The following is a 20,754-nucleotide window of genomic DNA, read 5'->3' as shown; positions in this document are numbered from 1 at the left end:
AAAAAATCGTACCGGTGCGAACCGGCCGGTACGGGCTCCGAACCGGCCGGTACGGGCTCCGAACCGGCCGGTACGGGCCCGAACCGGCCGGTACGCACCCGTACCGGCCGGTTCGGATAAAAAACCGGGAAATACCGGTTTTTTATCCGTTCCGGTACCGGTCTAGGACCGGACCGGTACGGCATTCCATGATCACAAGTAAATAATTTTATGCAACGGCAATATTAGTGATGCATACCTCCAACCATCCTTTTTCAAGTATTTAATCAAAGTCTATCCACAAGGATATTTTAAGAATAAGGAGTCTTCTAACCTATGCCTCTATAAACACCATAAAACCAATGGGATATCACAAGCTTAAAAATAGCTAGGCCAGGGACCTTTATCAGATAACCAAAATCTTATCAATTTACAATATAGTTTGTCAAATCTCTACTATGCTAGAATAAGCATACGAGTATGGCATACAAAAATTAACCAATGTAATGTCAAGATCATATATGATTAAGATATAAATACTAAACAATAAGGCTAGAAGGAGGTTATGATACCACAATTTTAAAAAATATCATAAATAAATAATTTTATGCTGCGGTAATATTAGTGATGCGTACCTCCAACCATCCTTGTTTAAATATTTGATCAAAATCTACGTGTAAGGATACTTTAAGAATAAGGAGTCTTCTGATCTATATCTTCATAAAAGCCATAAAACCATATTACAGGCTTAATAATATTCTAGGCTCGAAACCCTTATTAGATAACTAAAACTTTGTCAGTTTCTTTAATCAGAGAAACTATCTTAGTATAACTCGAGATAGTGGATAGCTACCTACCAATTATAATTATTCAACAATTAAACCATATGTATGTGGGCCATATAATATCTCATAGAGATGTGTCCGATAGTGGAATGTTATGTAGGAGTAGGGCTGAGTGATTCCCAATAGGATCTCTATTTGCGCTGTACTTGTTTGATGAAAGGCCTCTTTGGTAGGTGCCTTTGTTTGGTTTTAATGTTGTTAATTATGATGCTTTGTATGACTTGCTATTAATTTTTATTGATACCATCATAATGTTTGTCGTAGTAAGCATGAATACAATAAAGTAAAACAATTAAGCTTGATTTTACCTTATGGAGAGCTAGCCTTTATGAATTGCTCGAGGAAAACAAGGCAAAGAAAAAAAGTCTCGGCCTCACTCCATAATGCTAAGGCTAGTCCGCACTTGAGTCCAACATCCCGTGGTTTATAAGTCGAATCACACTGTGCTAGATTGAACAAAGTTGGCTCTCTCTTTCTAAACCCCCTCAAAAAACCACTCTACAATTTTTTGTTTCAAAAAATTATATTCTACACTATATACACCATATGGTGGTATACCATGTTAATCATAGACGCTAGTTTCTATGAATCAATTAGTGTTTGATAAACAGACCTAGTGGGCCCGGTGGTCCAGGGTCATTTTGAACCCGGTTCAGAGCCGATATCTCAGTCCAGACCTGACCCGGCCCTCTTGCCCCCCAACCCAATTTCACCCGTCACCGCTCTTTGTAAGTGCGGCTTCCTGTTTTAACCTCCCAATGCCGAAGTCGCGGCCGAGGGCCTCCCCTTTTCAAGGTGAGGATTTCCCCCATATAAAATTGAAATCATCAATCTAGGATTTTGGATTTTGAGACGCAAACAAACGGTTTTTTTTTAATTGTATTCTTTCTGGTGGATTAAGTGGGGTTTTTAACACGTTAGAGGATTTCTGTATTAGGGTTTTGAGATTCCTTTTTTCTTCTTTTCTAGGGTTTTAATGATTTTTTGGAGCATTAAACCCGCTTGTTAGAATCAAGAACATAATGTTTGTCGAGGATCAAATTGAGGGTTCTGGGCCTTCACAACATCTCTTTTAAAAACGACAAAATAATTTGGTAGATTCTAGGGTTTTAACGAGTTAGGGCGTTGTACTAGTGTTTTACAGTTCCCCGTTGTATTTTCGATTTTTTTTATTAAATAATGGTTGAGTTCTCCTGATAAAATCGACTCGATATTTTAATTGTCTTTTAATCGTACTAGATTCAATCTGGACTCATCAAATCCGGTTCAAATCGACATTTTTTCCCGTTTTTCTCCTTTTATTTTTTGGGCAGATTGTGGTAATCAAGAATTTAAACCTCACTACCAATTGTGATTTTCCAGGACATGGTTCCTGCCCAAGAATTGGCAGATGTTGATGAAGAAAGAATGCCTGATACCATTGTTAAATCTGAATCTGAGGAGGTAAGCAGAGAAAAAATGATGACGAGTGATGCAGCCTGCTCGGTGTCAGCGAATAACTGTGAGGACAATGGCTTCTATGCCGAGTCATCATGTGACCCGCAATATGTGGATGATAACATGGATCAGGATATTGATATTCTTGATTGCAATGATGTTGTTGCTATTGATAAGGTTAAAGATGAAGACCCTGATGCCCCAGAGTCCTCGAGCTCGTTTGGGGACACGTCCTCAGGGTCTGACCATGAGTCAAAGCTGAACCAGAGTGATGTTGAAATGGACTCAGGGTTTGGTGTGATGAATGACAATCCTGCTGTTTTCGATGGGTTTCACAAGGTTTTTAAGTAAGTGTCTTATCAGGAAGATATATATGTTTCTTTTTGCAAAGCTATGTGATTTGTGTTAAAATTATGTTATTAATTTCATGTCCTTTGCAACTTGATGTGCCAATTGCACTATCTTTTGCCCCAATGCCTAGTGGAATTTATCATTATCAGGAATGCACAAGGGAATGGTGATTATGAGAGTATACTCAGCATATCTCTTTTTTATCTGGAGAGAAAAAAGAAATATCTAGTCCGTGTGACTTGCTTAATGTTTGTTGTATTGCTCTTTCGTATGTTTTATATATGAGTTACAGTAGTTTGTGCAAATTTGATTTATGTTGTTTTGAAACAAACTTGTAGAAGTATGGTGATTTTTTTCTCGTCTATTGTTGTCTTTCTCATTATTCTAAAGAATTTGTTTATTATCCAAGTCAGCCAATCTATTTCATTATGCCTATACTCTAATTGGTTTCTTATTCAGTCCTTGAAAATTCTTGTTGTTTAATCTTCCTTTCTCATGCTTATATGCAGAGGGTTAAAGAAAGTCTATGTTACCCATAGCTTTGTTGTAGCCTTAGGTACTTGCACCAGTTAAAGAAATTTTACGTTACCCATTCCCTTTGATGTAGCCTAAGGTACTTGCACCTGATATTAATACAGGCATTGACTTGGCAGTCTGACATGGCTTTAGAAGAAGTTTTAGATATTGAAAGGTCCTGATGCTTGGACAGGCACCTTCATCTCACAAATGAACCTATATCTATGTAACTAAGAGATAAATACGGGATAGAGTTGAACTATATGTCAAATATATGTCGATCATACATGGTTTAAGTTCATCACATTAAAATTATAAGCACACATGAATCATTTGGATGGATGCCTTTGTCACACTAGTAAATTCCTACATCTTGCCACCTAATGGAAGCTTGGGAGAGTCCTCTGCTGAAAATTGGATGTTGATCCAACAACTTCAGGAAGAACCCCAGGTTCTTAAATAATTTTCCCAAGCAAAATAATGTTGAAGTTTGATATGTTATGTACTAGCATGGAGGACTTGATTAAGTGAAATGCAGATTGCCCTATGATTGTCATAATATGCAGAAACCAGGTGATCTATACAATAGTGGCAGTTTAAGCTCATGCAACCATGTAGCAACCCTCCAAATTCCCTTATATTTGGAAAGAATCTAGATGAAGGGGGGAACATGATGACTTTTAATTGTTTTTTAAAAGAGTGAAAGAGTTATGTTGCTTAGTGTTTTCAGATCTAGGTACCACAAGATTATGTTCAGTAGTAGACATGCTTGGTGCAAGCCAACAAATGCAAGGTTGATATTTCATTGGAGAAAGGGAAGACTTGGCAACTTCTTGATAATGAAAATTAACACTTCTAAAGGGATGACATGTTACATTGGCTGCCATAGTTCTCTATTTCTCTTCAGTTACATTTGATGGAAACTATATCAATTAAAGTTTATCTATTTATTTTTCTTTGCTCCAAGAAAGGGTGTAGAGCTCCTTTTTAACATTGAGAATTTGGAATTACTGGTTCTAAACAGGACCTCTGTGACCAGATATGGTTCTAACAATTTTCTATTCATCATAGTTCAACCTGCTTCAGATTGTTAATTCAGAACTTAAATAAAACTTGTCTTTTATGTGCACCTCTTTATTCTTCCAATGGAGTAGAGGAATCTAGGATCGAGGATTTTCCTTAGTCGCGGTATTAAATTAATTTAAGAATGATGCTCTCAAATATGAATGTTCTGGGAAGAATATCATGATCGATTAGCTAGCTCTCTAGTACACTCGCAGGCCTTGGAAAGTTTGGAATAAGAAGGGGGAATGTGCGAATCCTCCAAACGTAGAGCTTGTAGGGCTTTGAAACCAAATACATTACCCACAATGGAAGTAAACATGTTAGGAATAGAACCTTCATCAAAAGGGGTTAAAGGATAAGCTACATAAGCAATATATTGATTTTCTAAGCTACATAAGCAATATATTGATTTTCCTTCCTGGCAATGGTAGCATCATCTATTTGCCATATCTTGACCCATCATTTTGCATTTTGCTTTCAAGTTTAAGTGGAGGTAATTAAGGATTGGATCACGTGCTTTATCATCTTATGTGTTCATATAAATTCAACACCTAATTTTGCAGGAAGAAAAAGGTGACTGCTCATTGGAGAAAATTTATCAGCCCTCTAATGTGGAGGTGCCAGTGGTTAGAATTGCGGATAAAGGAACTGCGGTTGCAGGCATTAAAATATGATAAAGAACTTGGAGCATACAAGAATGAAAAAGAGTTGCAGTCAAAAATGGTTGAGTTGGATGGTTGTGTGTCTAGATCAGTGCCTCTGACTGGTAGAAGCCCCCCAAAACAAGTCATGAAGAGGAGAAAAAGAAAAAGAAATGAAGATATAGCTGACATATCGTCATATATGTCAAACCACCATATATTCTCTTACAATGGTAATATATCTTATTTTACGTGTATACATTCACCCTGCTTTTTATGCATAGAATTTCTTATTGTTAACTGCTCGTTCAATCTTCCACAGAAAATAAGAAAACTGAAACAGATGGTCGCTCAGTTGATGATGATTATGGTGATCAAGGTAAGGATGATTTCTGCTTTTCTTTTTTTTGCTCTACAGCTGTATTAAGGTGTAAACATTATGATCAGTTGCAGTTATTGTATTTATAGAACATGGGATTTAACAATGCTCTACTATTTTCCCCCTGTGCAATTCTCTAAATGCAAGTTAGATTGTACATTTATTTACTGGGAGTTAACAACGCTCTACTATTTTTTGGGGCATATAATACTCATTTCTGTTTATTCTTAATTGTGTTGTTATTCAATTTTGTAATAATATTTTAGTTGGTTCATTCAACATAGATCAGTGCTGAAATGAAGACATGCTTAACCAAGATATGCATGCTATGGTTGTTAACTTGTTACCGTTGTCACGTTGGTGTGTTACTGGATGTTGTACAATACATGAACACATGAGATTGAGTGGGATCTTGCATTTCTACAAGAAATCTTGGCAGAGAAAAATTTGGCATTCAAGTTATTTGCTTAATCCTTATGGTGTACAAGAGAAAAGATGTTTAATGGAATAATACCCAATTTGATGGTCTTGGTTGATCCTCTGTAGACTTCAAGGTGTAATATGATCTCGAGAACATCAACTTTGATCTTTAAATAACTGTCAGTTTTGTTAAAGATGCTTTAGCCATCCTATTGGTCCCAGTTGAATGGTAAAGGTGGAGTGTTGATGTCAGCTGTCCAGCTGGCTGCAAGTTTGTCAAGAAGAGGACAAATTGGTGAATGGATAAATAATATTTGCATGTGAATGAGAACCAAAGAAAGCTTTTAATGCCTTATCAAGGATGGTCTTGGGCTTGCATTGCAAGCTTCACCATTAGGTGACGAACATCTGAATTTTTTTCTGGAAGGAAGATACCTAGAAAGGACTTAAATCAGTTCTTGTTGATAGAAGATGAAACACTACAAAGTAGGATTCACATTGTCAACTGATGTTGGTATTGGACTTGCTTGTTATGGCTCAATTCAGTCATTTTTGCATCTGCAATTGTGGTAAGTTATCCACTTGGTATGTTATGAGATCTCTATCTGATGATAATAGCTCCCTTATTGAAACTGGTAGTTCAGGATAATCTGTTTTCAGTGATTGAATAAATACAAAAGCTGCTTTGTAAATCTGTCTCCATAGTCTTCAGTGCTGCTGTTTGCTCTCCATATAAACCGGAATAAACTTAAATAAAGTTTATTTTTTCAGATTTTTGCAAGTTTATTTAGCCAAGCAACTTTTTGGGTGTTTAAATACAGCCCTATAATGAGGGATACTTTGGGATTTCAGAAAAAATTGGAAAGCGCCTTTTTGATATATTTTTTTTTAACAGGTTAAAACTATTTGGGGGATGGTTTGGTAGTTTTAGCTAGTTAATAAATACCTTTTTGGATATTCAAAATATTCGTGTTAAAACTAATTGGGAACCAAACAGGTTATTTTGAAGAGTTTGTCAGAGCAAGATAACCATGACGCCATATTGGCATTATTTGCATATCATTGCTTTTGGCTAGTTTCTACATTGCTACATTGCCTGAAGCATTAAATCAACATATTATTATGTAAATGGCATATCTGTGGAAAAGATTATGTCAAAAAATTAAGTTAGCATAAACTATTCTTACACTAGCAGCCTGAACTAGTTCCAGTTCAATTAAATTATATATGAAAGGCATGATGATCATACTTAAAGAAGGGTCCAAGAATTTTTAAAATGCTAAATGCTCAGATTTATGCTTGCTACCCAACATAGAAAGTTCAATTTTATGAGCTGTTTGGACTGCTGCTGAATTTATGGAAATGTAAATACAAGGATTTATGGAGGGCTAGTATTTATATCTCTGCAGAATGTCTCCAGAGAAGATGGGAGAGGAAATTTGGATATTGTCATTATTCCTAGAAATTGCAATCTTCACAGAGCATTTACCATATAAAGCATATTCTAGTTGGTCTTCATTCAAACTTGATAGTGTACTTCCCAGCCAAGCTGAATATACATGTTACATGTTAGAATCTTTAGCATAGACAGAAGGAACCAATAAACAAAGCAAGTACTCTTTCTGTTGGCTTTATTTTCTATCAAATGTGTATAGTTGTACAGTTGGTTGAAAAGCATGCCTTTTTTTGCTCTTCTTTGCTTATCATATTTTTTTTTCCATGCACTGAGTTCTGTGACTGCAGCAGATGAGAATGTCAGAGGCGCCGAGGATAATGCGTGGTTACTTGGCACCAAGGGTCATGATAGTTTACTAGAGCAAATTCTTTTAAACATCGAAGCTGTTCAGTCCCGAGTTCTCAAGCTGAAGACTTCTCTCAACAAGGTTATGTGCAGAAATGCCATGGGGATCTCTTCATCTCCTGGCAATTTGTTCTCCAGTGGTCTGCCTCCTAGTTATGCCCAAAGTCATATTGGTTCCCCTGAAAATAATGGAGATGGATTGCCGGTTGGAGCTATAGGTACTCCACCCCACCTTGTAACTGAATATGAGATGGGAGATATGGTGATGCCCGAAAGTGCAGTCTCTAGCTATGGAGATGCTGCTGATGTGGATATTATTGAAAGCACAATGGGCCTACTATCTGCTGTTGATGGCCCCTTGGATCAGCATCAGATCAGAGACCTGTGCAAAGACGTAAGACTTTATATGCCTACTGATGATTTTGCATTAATTGTTTTTAACAAGAAATTATGACTGTATTTCTGAATAACATGTACATTCATTTAATACTGGAGTTATCTACGTGCCAATCCAGACCAAACCCTTACAATTTCTCTTGTTGACTGACTGATTGTAGAGAGATGGATCTTGGCAAAGTAAACTTGTTGCCATCACCAAACGAAATATTAATATTTTTTTAATAATTTCAGTTGTTTTAGTTGGCTTTTTACTTTTAAATATCTTTACAATCTTAGGTAATTGTAAAGTGGTACCAGGATCTATTTATCCGAGCTAAGTGGAACCGAAGGTCTTCTTGTCTTATGTTTCATGTCCCTAGGAGATCAAAATTTTATACTCCAACATCAAATTGGCTTTCCAATTACATATTCTGTATTTTGTTTACTGGTTGAAAGAGACGCTGCTGAACAGTGAGATTAGCCCCAAGTATGCACAAACCATCTGATATTACCGGCAACTCTTGAGAAATGGGAAACTTACCAAGTTATTTATTTTGAATAGTAATTACACCAATTTATTGTTTTGGTCTGCAGAGTGCTGATGATGTTCTGATAGACAACCAAGCTGCAGAGGAAGAGTTTCAGAAATTTGAGAAGGTCAGTCATCCAAGAGAGAGACCTCAAGAATTGGTTAAAGAAGCTGGGTCCCCCTCTGAGGAGGAGAGCATTGCCCCTAAAGTTTCAACGCCGGAGCCAGGTCCAGAAATAGAGAATGTGGAGTTGTCACAACAAACAGTTCTGAAGCCCTGCTGCTCGGGAAAACGCAGAGGGCGAAAGCCCAAGAGGAAGCAGCGAGGGGGTTCTGTAGCTGCTTTGAGTAATTTGAGGAGTGAGAGGCTTCGGAGACACAGAATTTTGGGAAGAAAAAGTTAGCCTGTAGATTTTTTTTTCTTGTGTTCGGCATTCCAGGTCTTATTATCAACAGTCTTGTAAAAGACATTGGGCAGGTCCTTTTGTTTTCTACTCTTCCCCTGTAATCCATTAAGTGCTGATCTGAGAGTTAATAGCTTTGTAAATTGGATTGACAAGGTTAGAATTTACTAGAAACTGACTGAAACTCTCGTTTTTGGGGTCCAGATTTGTAACCAAATTCAATGCAGTTACAGAGTACTTAGTAATTCTTACAGACTAAGATTTTGGGTTTTATAGTTGTTTATATGGCCAATGACGGCCCTATGACCTGATCAGCCAGCAATAGCAAATCTCTTTGATATGCGGAACATCTTTTCTCATCATTCAGTGAATGCCGATGGTTGGATTTCATGAAGTTTCAGATGGCAGCAATTTTGTTACATGTGATGCTGTAAGATGTGGGAGCTCATGGAGCTAATATGAGCTGGGCATAATTTTTTGGATTTACTAGGGTTTGCATAATTTTTCCAAGGTAAACACAATGCTTTAATCATCAAGGCTCACTTACCCATGCAGATTCTTTTAAAGGTTATTTTGTTTGTCCAAGTTTTTAAATTTAAAAATCTTATTAGGAGTGTTCTTCTTGATTAAATTATCGTAATCCTAGGTGTAGTCTGGCTGGGAGCTTGTCAAAAAGTTCCACTCTAATTGGATCATACAATTGGTCCATTCTGGATTTACATGGGATCTCCAAGCAGAGAAGGACCTCCTAATGCCAGGAGCGCAGGTTAGGAGTTGCAGATCCTTTGAGTCGCAGGATGGTACATGAGTTGCAGCAATTTAATCTTGTGTTTCTTTTATGCGGAAATGATTTGAATCTTGTTAAATGCTAATTTGTTCTTCTTAGCTTTAGATATTAATGTTGCACATGGTTGTTACTAGGTTCATCACCTTGTATAAAACTCAATGGCTGTTTAAATATCGGATGTTCTTTTTCCTTGTTATTTTAATTTTTGTTGCTAAATTAGTCGGCTTTAGCATCAGTCTCAAAACTATCCTCATCTTATTTGGTGAAGACCATTGTTATCAAGAATTATGGTTTGAGACGTCTCATCTCCGTCATTTGCATAGTTATCAGACTTTTTTTTTCTCTCCAACCTAAAAGTTCACTTGGCTTTGTTTATATAGGAAAAATTGCATTGTAAGTTTTAGATCTTGAACCTTTTTTGTAGCCATTTCACTCAGTGATAACTTATTTTTTGTCTTGTTAGATCTCAAGGAGTACCCTCTTATTTAGCATCGACCTTCACCGTTATAATAGTTTTCATTTGCATACTGATTTTCCCAAACTCATGCCAAGTGTAATATGTCATATTATTTATGCTATCATACTTGGTTAATTATCCTTGTTCCTCTTGTAAGCACTAGCCTATGGCTTAGGGGCTCTAGGCTTGACCTTTAAATTTGAATTTAGGATTTTTGTTCACCCAGTTTAAAAGGTCCCCTTTGGCTCTTGAATTCTGTGAAGTAAAAATTTACAAAATCCTTCACTCTTATTTGCCTATGCCTAGTTATTAAGATGGCCAAGGTGTCCATTGAGGAGTCTTATTGTAACCTGTTGATGAATTTTAAAGAGCTTTATGATGAAATTTGTATCAAAATCCTTCACTCTTTCGCATCTTTCTGCATGCGTCGCCTTTTGTAATGCAATTTTGATGCTTAGTAAAAAAAATTAGTTAAAGAGATTTTTTTGATTATTTTTAAACTAGGTTTTAGAGTCTTATTTTAAGTACGATTAGTGTGTAAAAATCATACTTTAGATATATTATGGGTTAGATAAATGTAAAAGTTATTAGGATTTAATATTTTTCATATTAGGTGTCTTTCTATATCAGGTTCTATGAAATTCCTAATTTTGTATCTTTAGGAAAAAAGCCTACAACATTGATTACTTGCTTCTCAAAAAGTTCTAATCTACTTCTATTATGAAGAGCCTATAAATGGGTCTATTAGGTCTGGATGAGAAATTCTTTTGCATGACTTGTTTTAAATGAAAGAGGGATATCTTTGGGCCAAGTTCAACCTCTCTCTCTCTCTCTCTCTCTCTCTCTCTCTCTCTCTCTTCCTCTCTCTCTCTCTTTCTCTCTTCTATTATCTCTACATAAATATAAAATCTGTGATCTGGATTTTTATTATAAGAACACTTTGGACCTATACCACATCTAAAAACCTAAAGTGTAAATTTTTAGACCATCTTAAATTTTATAATCTCTAAGAAAAAAATTTCTGGCTTATTTTTTTGTATCAAGACAGCGAGTATATTAAACCCTTCAGGATATTGCATGCATTGCAGGCTCCAATTGCTCTACATCAACTTTCCAGGTATTAAACAAGCTTCTTTGCTTCAGTTTATGTTTTGTTGCATAGTTCCTATTGTCATATTCACCTGCAGTATCACTGTCACCATGCTTTGCACCAAAAGCTGCCATGCAGAAAATGTGTTGAGGAATCTCAACTTCTCCACTGTCTAGAAAACTTCCAGCAGATATTTTAAACACTAGCATGCAACTGGTAGGACAAAGGATTGAACAAAGCACTTAGCCTGTAGCACTTGTAAGGGCTGTTGTTCGTAAGGCCCCTGAGAAGAGAGATTTTTCTAAAAGACTGTATTCGCCATCTTCATAAAAAAATAAACTTCGTTTGATCCTACAAAATACAGGATAAAATATGTACTGCTATAACTAATGTTTGCTGAAATTTCTAATAATATATGTTGTTCTTTATTTTTTTTCTCATAATGACTTGAATGACCATTGTCTATGCATAAATTTCCTCTTCTCCGTGCGCGTATATGCTTGTTAACATATGTTCAAGAAAATTATCTTGCAAAGATTGTTGTGTAAAGTAGTGTTTCATTGTTATGTCATTCCCCTGATGACTCTTTGATTATATTATGCAGTTTTTCAGCCAGGTGATATGGTCATTGTACTTGCAGTCTGCCTTCCTACCACTGAAATAATTTGAAGACAATGATATTTTCATAGTTTTTGCAGGAGGCTCTAAAAATCTTTGCTAATTTCTTTGTTACAGATTATTGATATCATGGGGGACAAGGTTGGGCAACCTCTGAAAGAGCTTGCCAACGAGAAAAGAACAGATTGGTGATTTCAGACTGTAGTGCCAGAAGAGGTCGCTTCAGATTTATGTGGAGTGGAGCCGAGTTGGGTTTGAAAATATTAAACTCTGAAATTACATGGAATGATGTATAGCTTTCATTGTGAATTAATCTGAGTTGAAGGATAATGATAAGGCTTGCTTGCTCACTGGTTTCATAGGATTAATGTAACGATTCGTGTAAGCATGTGTTTAGTCCCACATCAATTACATCGGTTAATTACAGAGAAGAACTTGGATACTTATACAGGGCTAGAAACTTAGAAATTATCTTTCGGCTAATCTTTTTGAGTGAAGTCCTAAGAGACAATGGGACCAATGCGGGCATGTGTTTAGTTCCACATTGGTTATTCGCTAAGAAGATCTTGAGTACTTATACAGGACTAAGGAATTCAAAAATTACCTTCTGACTAGTCTTTTTGGGTGAGATCTTTGGTTGTAATAATTAATTTATGTGGTCAAGAACTTCAAACTCAATTACCATGTCTATATTATGTTGCAAATGCTTGAAGTCAAGGCCAAGCTGTTTCATAGTTTTATTTTTCTACCCTTCTTATGTGTCTTGCAAAACTTCTGACGTGAATAGGAAAATTAAAATGGTGCCCATCCCGTGGCCATAATCTTGACTTGAACTTATTTTGTTTGATATTCTAGTGGCAAAATCTTGCAGCCAATCTCCATGGGAAAGCCTGGAGTTATACTAAGTTAGGCTAAACTTGCAACGACTATATGGCTGCATTCAAGAAATGTCAAAGCTGATCACGGGCCAGGCGGCCTATTCAGCCCAGATCAAAATTTAGTGGGCATGGATTCTAACAATAGGCCCATGGAATGGGTTTGGGCAAAAAGTAGGCCCAATTTAAAAATAGGCCCGGGCTTGGAAAAAAAATGGCCTAACCCGGCCCAAAATTATACGTATATATAGCAAGAGAGAGAAAAAGAGAGAGAGAGAGAGAGACAGAGTACTTAGGGGTGTGAGATAATTATGTCCAAGAAACTCAATAAATAGACGTGTAACTTTGAGAGAAGGGGTGCTTTCTCACGAAAGGGGTTGCAGTGACCAGGCTCAGGCGATTGTTTATCAAAAACATAGGTCTCTGCAAAACCGTAAGACCATGTATGAGAATTAATGCTTGGCTAGTGTCTGAAGATCAAGAAAATTGATGACCTGATGAGAGGAGAGCCGACAACCGAAGCCTTGGGCAATGAAATTATCCTTGAAGCTAGCAAATAAAGCCTTGAACTAGCTAGTTGTTGCTTCTGAAGTACTGAAGGAGACCAATTTCGACTTCAGACCAATAGACAAGCTAGATGAAGAGATAAAATATGCGTGCACAATTCAGTAATCATATAACATCTTAATTGGTCATGTATAATTCTAGGTTTTCACAGTTTTAGCTTATAAATTCATAATGATACCATGAGCACTTTAGGGCGACCCCAAGATATGTTTTCAGATACCAATATACAATTACAATCCATCTTTTCTCAATGGGCTCTATTTATGGTGGTATCAAAATATCGTTGTGCCTAGATATCTTATCTGTTTCTAAAAAAAAATGAATCTCCTTCAAACCATTTCTAATAATGAATTTGGATCTAGGTCTCAAACTAAAACTACTGCTGAACGAGCAAGAATGTATGTATGTATGTGTGTGTGGGTGTGTGTGTGTGTATAATATGAAATAATATAATGTTAATAAACTAATTAATAGTGGGAGGAAGAGGAAATTGGGCTTGGTGAACAGGACTGGAATTGGCTCTTCAAGATTGCGGCCAGGCTTAGGCAAAAATGTAAGCTTGATACTTGGTCCAAGCTAGACCTGGACATAGGTATTGGCCCTAATAGCTACTGTAGAGCCTGACCCAAGCTCGGCCCGGCCCGATGTTTGATCAGCTCTAACCTAGCGGTAGTTATTCCTCTTAATGAAGGTTATAATTACTATTATAGTGACAAATGTTCTCCAAATTCTAAATTATTCTCAATTTTTATCATTGGTTGAACAGTTCGCTGTATTGTTTTCACTCAACAAATTGGTTATGATTAATTCTTCAACCACAAGATTTCACAATTTGTTCATAAATTTTTTGCAACCAAATATATACCCGTGGATTACAAATAAATAAGAGTTTTTTTTTGGCAAGAATACCCTCTTAAAATTTATACTTATTTATGTATCCTCATAAAACAAATAAAAAACCCAATAAATAATGCCATCTCTTGATGATGGTCATGAACTATTTGTCATGCTTATAGTTGCCGCCTCTTCTATCCTTCACAACTCTCAAGTAATAGCCCATCTATTTTAGTTTCTCTTTATGATTTTGCCATGCATATGTAGGGCTATGTCTAATATATTGTTTTTGGGGGGCATTAAGAGTTGCATTTGCTATAAAAAATCCAACTGCAATTAGACAATTTGGGTACTCATTAAACATGAACTGGTTCTGATCTTGGTTAAGTATGTGCTTATGATTTGAACCCATGCCCAGTCCATTTAACTGTTAATAGTTCAAGCAAGATTATTTCAAATTTTGGGGATAAGCTGTGCATTGTGTCTTAAGTAGGGGTGGCAATCAGGTCGGGTCGGGTCATAAACGGGTCGGGTCACATGCAAGTCGGGTCAGAAAATCATAAACCTGAACCCGACCTGTTTATTAAACATGTCAGAAATTACAACATGAACCTGTCATGTTTAATAAACAGGTAACTCGACTCGACCCGTTTAACTAGTTTAATAAACAGGTAACTTGTTTGCCCAACTCGACCCGACCTGTTTAATCCGTTTGTCGAACCTGACCCGTTTAACTTATTTAGACTTGCTTAACCTGCCCAATCCAACTTGTTTAACTTGCCCAACCCGACCTGTTGAGACCCGTTTAACCTGTTTAGACCTGTTTAACCCGTTTAATCTATTTAGACCTGTTTAACTTGCCCAACAGTTAAACATGTTAAACGGTTTAAACGGGTCAGACATCTAAAACCCATATCCGACCCAATTAATAAACAGGTTAAACGAGTCGACATGTTTACGATCCGAACCTATTTAGGCCAAACTCAAATCTGTTTATGGCGGGTCGAACATGGATCGGGTTGGCGGGTCGGGTCATATTCTGCCACCACTAATCTTAAGTCATTTGTAGCTGGTATGTTCAAATTTTCTTCAGTTTGAATCCATATGCAATTCTATCAAGTACAGATGTTGAGTCAGGTTTTAAGTGAGTTTAAGCCACATTCAAGCTCACGCCAATCTAATCCACTAGCATGATAGGTGCTGGACAAGCCTGTGAAATTTAGGTTAAAATGGATGGTCCCAAGTGACTAATAGGACATGCAATTGAATACTCTATTGAAATAGCCATGATACTTAGAGTGAGTGGATTCTCTTGCTTGAATCATCCAATATGGTATGACATTGACATCTCTCTATATCATCATAGGAACCCTAACAATCAGGCCAGCTCTAGCTTCATATATATTGTCGTTGACCATCACTACTACAATAACCGTCTCATGTATTGTATCCTGGTTCCATTTATGGCTTTATCGATCAAGAAAGGAGAGAAAAAAAACTATCGATCGATTTACATAAACATCAAGGAACAAAAAGAGTCCTTCGAGCGAGCGATATCACAACTATTAATATCTCTCTCGCATGCATTGTGCGTTAATGCTCGTAGCTGCCCTTTCTTTTTCTAGAAAAATGCTTATGCCCTATGTTTTTTTTTTTTTGGATCATATGAAAAATGTCTATTAATGATGCAATGGATGTGTTTATTTGACTAAAATAGCATGCTCTATGCTTTCACCATCTACTACATTTCTATTGGTTGTTAGATAGGAGCATGTCACGTATCGGTTGAAAAATCAACCTCAAGCTCAATCATTGGGGTGTATCATTTTGATGATAACAAACCAATTTTCAACCAAGCTGCTTGAAGAAATTAATGAGTGGATTCAATCTAACCTTACCTAACAACAAAGAACACTATTTTTTATGAAAAAATAAACAAAAAAAAAAAAAACAACTTGCACAGGATATGGACGCTCATCACTACCAAAAGCATCCATTTCAAGTCGGGTCCGAGCCGGGACCCGCACCGGATGTGATTCCTGACCCAAGTCCCATTGGATCCGTGGCACGGTAAGTGCTTTCGTGCTGGTGGGATGGTCCAGAAATGGGACCTACCCACACCAGCCAGACCATTTTACTGGCACATAGCTCTCAAGTAATTTGAAGTAAGGCTCGCTATTTCGGCATCAAATCTCGTACCGATACCATACTATGATAGTATTGATATGGTATGATATGTGATTTCCATTGGTACCGGTACTGGCACCGAACTGATATGGTAGGTATATCCGTTACCGTCCGATTCGATACAGTATAACATACCATGGTTTGAAGGTTTAGTTACTTGATACACATAACCTCATTTGTACATTAGTACAAGTCCAACCAGCTATTCCATTTAGAATTTTATATAAAGATTTATTTAGTTTAGTTTATGTAGCAAATTTTCTCACAAAATACCTTCCATATCATTTGCTTTGAATGTCTTGATAAATTGATACTAATCTTCAAGAATCATGATATATTAATCAATACAAAATTTACCATTAAATAGAAATAAAGATAAAATTATCATATCACTTTTAAGTGAATCCAGTGTATTTAGAAAGAGAGAATTGTAAATTGTATTCCTAAATAGACTCAAGCAAAAATACTGATGCTACAATGATATGATAGTGATTGCAAGATTTATGAGGCTTCCTCCACTTTCACATATGTCAGTAACAAAAATTCAAACAACAATTGATGAATAATTGAGTAGCTTTTATTTTATTGTGATCTCATTACGACGACGACGACACAATTAACAACTGCTATTTAACAATTTTTATTGTTTGTAAATAAATCAAATACTATTTTTTAAAAAATTAAAAATCTCTATTCAAAAGAGCAGGGAGGACTGGGGATCCAATATGTGGTAGCTTTATTAGCAAAATGGTTGTTAAGGATAAATGTCTCCTGGCATGAAGTGCGAGCCATTGGAGTTTGAACTCAGATTGGTATCCGGAGTCTCTCTTTTTTGCCATAAAGTTCTTAAAGATTTTGATGCATTTGCTTGTGGTCTCGGGATTGTTCAAAGAGGCTCGAATTGAGATTGACAATTGGTTGGAAACAGATTTTTTGGCACATTATTTTTCTCTTCTACTTCTACTGTAGCTATCAACCCTATCCGCTTTAAGCAAATTTGGATTTTACATAAATAGATTAGAGTCATAAACAGGTCAACCCGTCTAAATTTGTTTATTAAATATGTTGAGTTCAGATTAAAACTTTTGATCCGTTTAATAATTGGGTCGGATTATAACTCGACCAATTTAACCTATTTAAAATCTATTTAACCTATTTTTTTATCTATTTAATCTGACATGTCTAACCTATTTAACCAGTTCAAATTCATTTAATCCTTTAAAATATGTTTAACTCGTTTAACCTGACTTGACCTGTTTAATAAATGGATTATGCCAGTCGAGTCTGGTTATCTGTTTAATAAACAGGTTGGATTCATATTTGAAATTTTAACTTGTTTAATAAATATGTTAGATTTGAATTGATGAATTTTTGACCCAATCTGCATCCTACCCGACCTAATGGCCACCCCAAAAGCTATGTTGGAAATTAGAGGTATTAATCAGGAAGCAAATATGTTGGCATAATGGAGCAGAGGTAGGGGGTATTAAAGTTTGATTACTGGTGCCCACTATATTGATTGGAAGCACGTAGGCCCTCTTTCAACCACTACCTCTGTCTTCTCTCAATTTTTCCTTTGCAACATTGAGATCTGATAATGGTGGAGTTTTTGATAATGGTGGTCTTGTGTGCCTTTTTGTTTGTGCATTTAGGGAAGGGGGTAATGCTGTGGAAAATTGAGATGTTTTTTGATCAATGATCTATAACAAGTTCTTAACTGCTGATAAATTAACAAATTAAAATTGTTCTTCGTCCTCTATTTTCGCTCTATTGGTCAATTGATGAATAGACTAAACATGATATCTATTTGAGCATTATTAAAAACAAGGGAAGAACATGAAATCTCTGTATATTATATTTACTGTTGCAACAATATGTACATTAATATTCAGCCTAACAATGTTGCCAATACAAAAAAAATGTACCAAGTGTATCAAGCTTAATAAAGAAAAATCGATCATATTTGGACTAGAACAGTAACAAGTATCATGGTTTTCTCTGAAACATAATTTTAGAGAGAGGAAAGTAAGCTTCCTCTTCTCTCAACATACTTTTGTTAAGTCTTGGGAAGTACCTACTTTTTTTCGCTTTTGGCTACTTTGCAGAAGAAACAACAGCAGCTTGTCTCGTTATTCTCTATGTTCCAACTCTGGAGGATGAGAAGGGTATTAGCTGCACCCTTGTTCTGTTTCTTGTTCTGTTGATGTTTTTTTTTTTTCTTTCTATTTTGGCCATGTTTTTAGCTTCAGGAGGTGCAATTTTGTTGTTTAGCTTGTTTTGTTTTTTGGTGAGGTGTTTTGTTCTTAGCTAATTCACTTAAGCTTGTTGGCTTAACTGGACATTGGTCCTCTTTTATTGTGTGTTTCTTTTTTTATTTTTTAAATAATCTCTCCCCTCCTCTTCTTTTTTTTGCAACTATTTCTATCGTTTATAATCAATATCGTAAGAAATGATACCCTATGCTGCATGCACCAAGTAGCCATACATGCAGATCATTTCTATAGAAGTTCATCGAGACGAGACGAGAGCTTGATATGCTGCATGTATGGCCATTTGGTGCATGCAGTATAGAGTACAATATCTCTCAGTATTATACTTTAAACAAAATCAAATATATTCTTAGCAAAAGTAACGAAATCAAATACATGAAGGATGTAATGGAGAGAGAAATCTGACCTTTTATCCGGATCAAGCAAACTAGAACTCCTACTTGGTTTGCCCAAAATCACCTTGGTGAATTAAAAAAGCTGAAAATTTTTCATCAGCTGCTATGGATGACTGCAGTGCACCAAGCTAGCATGTTTAACAGGTCTTCTAACAAAGCTATCATCGCAAGAATTGTCATCAGGGACAACTAAGCGAGGCAATCATGCAGAATATAAACATAAATAAATTCTAATTTCGAGTGTTCCTAATTAAAAATGGATAAAAAACCCTGCATCACACTGGTGAACAGAAAAAAATATTTTATGGGATAAAAATCGATTTAGAAAAAAAGGAAAAAATTAATAGATTTGTTCCATTTATAAACGTTGGAGATGCAGTTCAACATTCTATGCCCAGATCCAATAGCTAAGCACAGATCCTCCACGTTGCAAAAAAATGAAAGCATGATTTTCTCTTACTTTTTTATAACAAATAGTCAAATTTTCAAGTGGAAAACCCCACCAATGTGCTTAATACCCTTTCCACCACCACCACCACCACCATCACCATCACCACCAAGGCCAACAGTGACTACCACCACCATCATAGCCATTATCACCCCCCACCACTGCAGGTGGCTAGGACTACCACGACCAGCATTGATCACCACCACTGGCGCATGCTACCTGCTCCACTAGCTCCATTACTGGCAGCAACCAAAACACTAGGAACAACTACTAATACCATCACTACCAAAGACTAGATGAGCAATTGTTTTTGTATTTATTTTTGTTTACAAAAATAAATATAGTTGACTATGCCAAACATATTTATATTTTGACAATTTACGAGGAAAGTAGAAACAAAAAAAAATCTAAAACTGCAGAGTGCGAAGTATTATAGAGCACTCAATAGCTATTATTAAAAGATGGATGGCTATCAAATAAGATAGTTTTCATATGTTATTCATGCCATGCTTTGTTTGATAGCTGCTCATCTTTTGATAATGGCCGGCCATCAAATGCAGCACAGCACTCTGTGAGGCAAAATGGATACAGTAAAGGATCTTAGTCCAAATGGCTAACCTTGCAAGGAAGGCCAATCTGAACTCGTTCAATGCGATAAGGCTTGAGAGAGAGAGAGAGAGAGAGAGAGAGAGAGAGATGGTGAATGGCTTTTGTCTTTAGGTTACTTTGTCCTCAGCTGTGAAGGCGTGGCATCCTCGGGGGACCTCACTGTAACAAAAAATAATATACCTGATGAAAAAAATTGTTGCCAAAAAAATTAACTTCATCATAAAAAAAAAAATTGGTGGTGAAAAAAAACCCATCATGATGCTTATTAAGAACTACACATTGCTAAACGTATATAATAATTATAGAAATATTTCGTCAATAAATACATATTAATTATGACAAAAACATATTCATCTCCAAATGCTAAAGTATTTAGTGATGTCAAGTTCTATCATAAGAAATTAATAATCTAATCATGATATAATATATTTTTCGTCATCAAAGGTTAATCTATAACAACATAAATAAACTCGTCACCAAGGAGATTATATTTTTATGATAATATTATTCATTACAAAATGTAAAATAATTTCATCAATAAAGCGTATTCTTTATCACTAAAGATTAATCCATGGGGATGTAAACAAAGTTGTCATAAAAAATAATATATTTTGTGACAATATTGTTCGTCACAAAAAGTAAAAAAAATTGTCACTAAAAGATTCGATAAATCTTAGAGCTGAAAATAAGTTTGACATTATCTAATCGAGTTTATTTCAATATTTGCTTCCAATTTAATTTGGATAGATATTCTTGTATCTTATTAGATTCAAAAACGGTTCCAAATAAATGCTTATAATTTAATAGAAGAGAAAATTCTTTTATAAACCTGCACCAGGAATCAAATCCAAGGCCTCTTGGATTGTTGCATA

At 36.0% G+C, this 20,754-nt stretch overlaps 1 protein-coding gene across 2 annotated transcripts; it reads left to right on the top strand.

The window, feature by feature from the left end:
* Nucleotides 1–1,512: 1,512 nt before the first annotated feature.
* Nucleotides 1,513–9,059, top strand: LOC103701601. 2 transcript variants are annotated; one of them, XM_008783732.4, is made up of 6 exons: nucleotides 1,513–1,619; nucleotides 2,187–2,608; nucleotides 4,757–5,067; nucleotides 5,157–5,213; nucleotides 7,377–7,828; nucleotides 8,407–9,059. In XM_008783732.4, exons 2-6 carry the CDS (start codon nucleotides 2,190–2,192, stop codon nucleotides 8,743–8,745), a joined length of 1,578 nt encoding a protein of 525 aa, XP_008781954.2. In that variant the 5' UTR covers nucleotides 1,513–1,619; nucleotides 2,187–2,189; the 3' UTR covers nucleotides 8,746–9,059. The 2 variants fall into 2 exon arrangements, with proteins under 2 accessions (XP_008781954.2, XP_017696942.2); XM_017841453.3 differs by having other exon boundaries at nucleotides 7,380–7,828; nucleotides 8,407–8,877.
* Nucleotides 9,060–20,754: the final 11,695 nt, after the last annotated feature.

Source organism: Phoenix dactylifera, unplaced genomic scaffold (assembly GCF_009389715.1).
Source record: "Phoenix dactylifera cultivar Barhee BC4 unplaced genomic scaffold, palm_55x_up_171113_PBpolish2nd_filt_p 001364F, whole genome shotgun sequence".
Taxonomy (NCBI): domain Eukaryota; kingdom Viridiplantae; phylum Streptophyta; class Magnoliopsida; order Arecales; family Arecaceae; genus Phoenix; species Phoenix dactylifera.
Note: the sequence above shows the minus strand (reverse complement) of the source record. Positions and strands in the feature narration are given on the sequence as shown.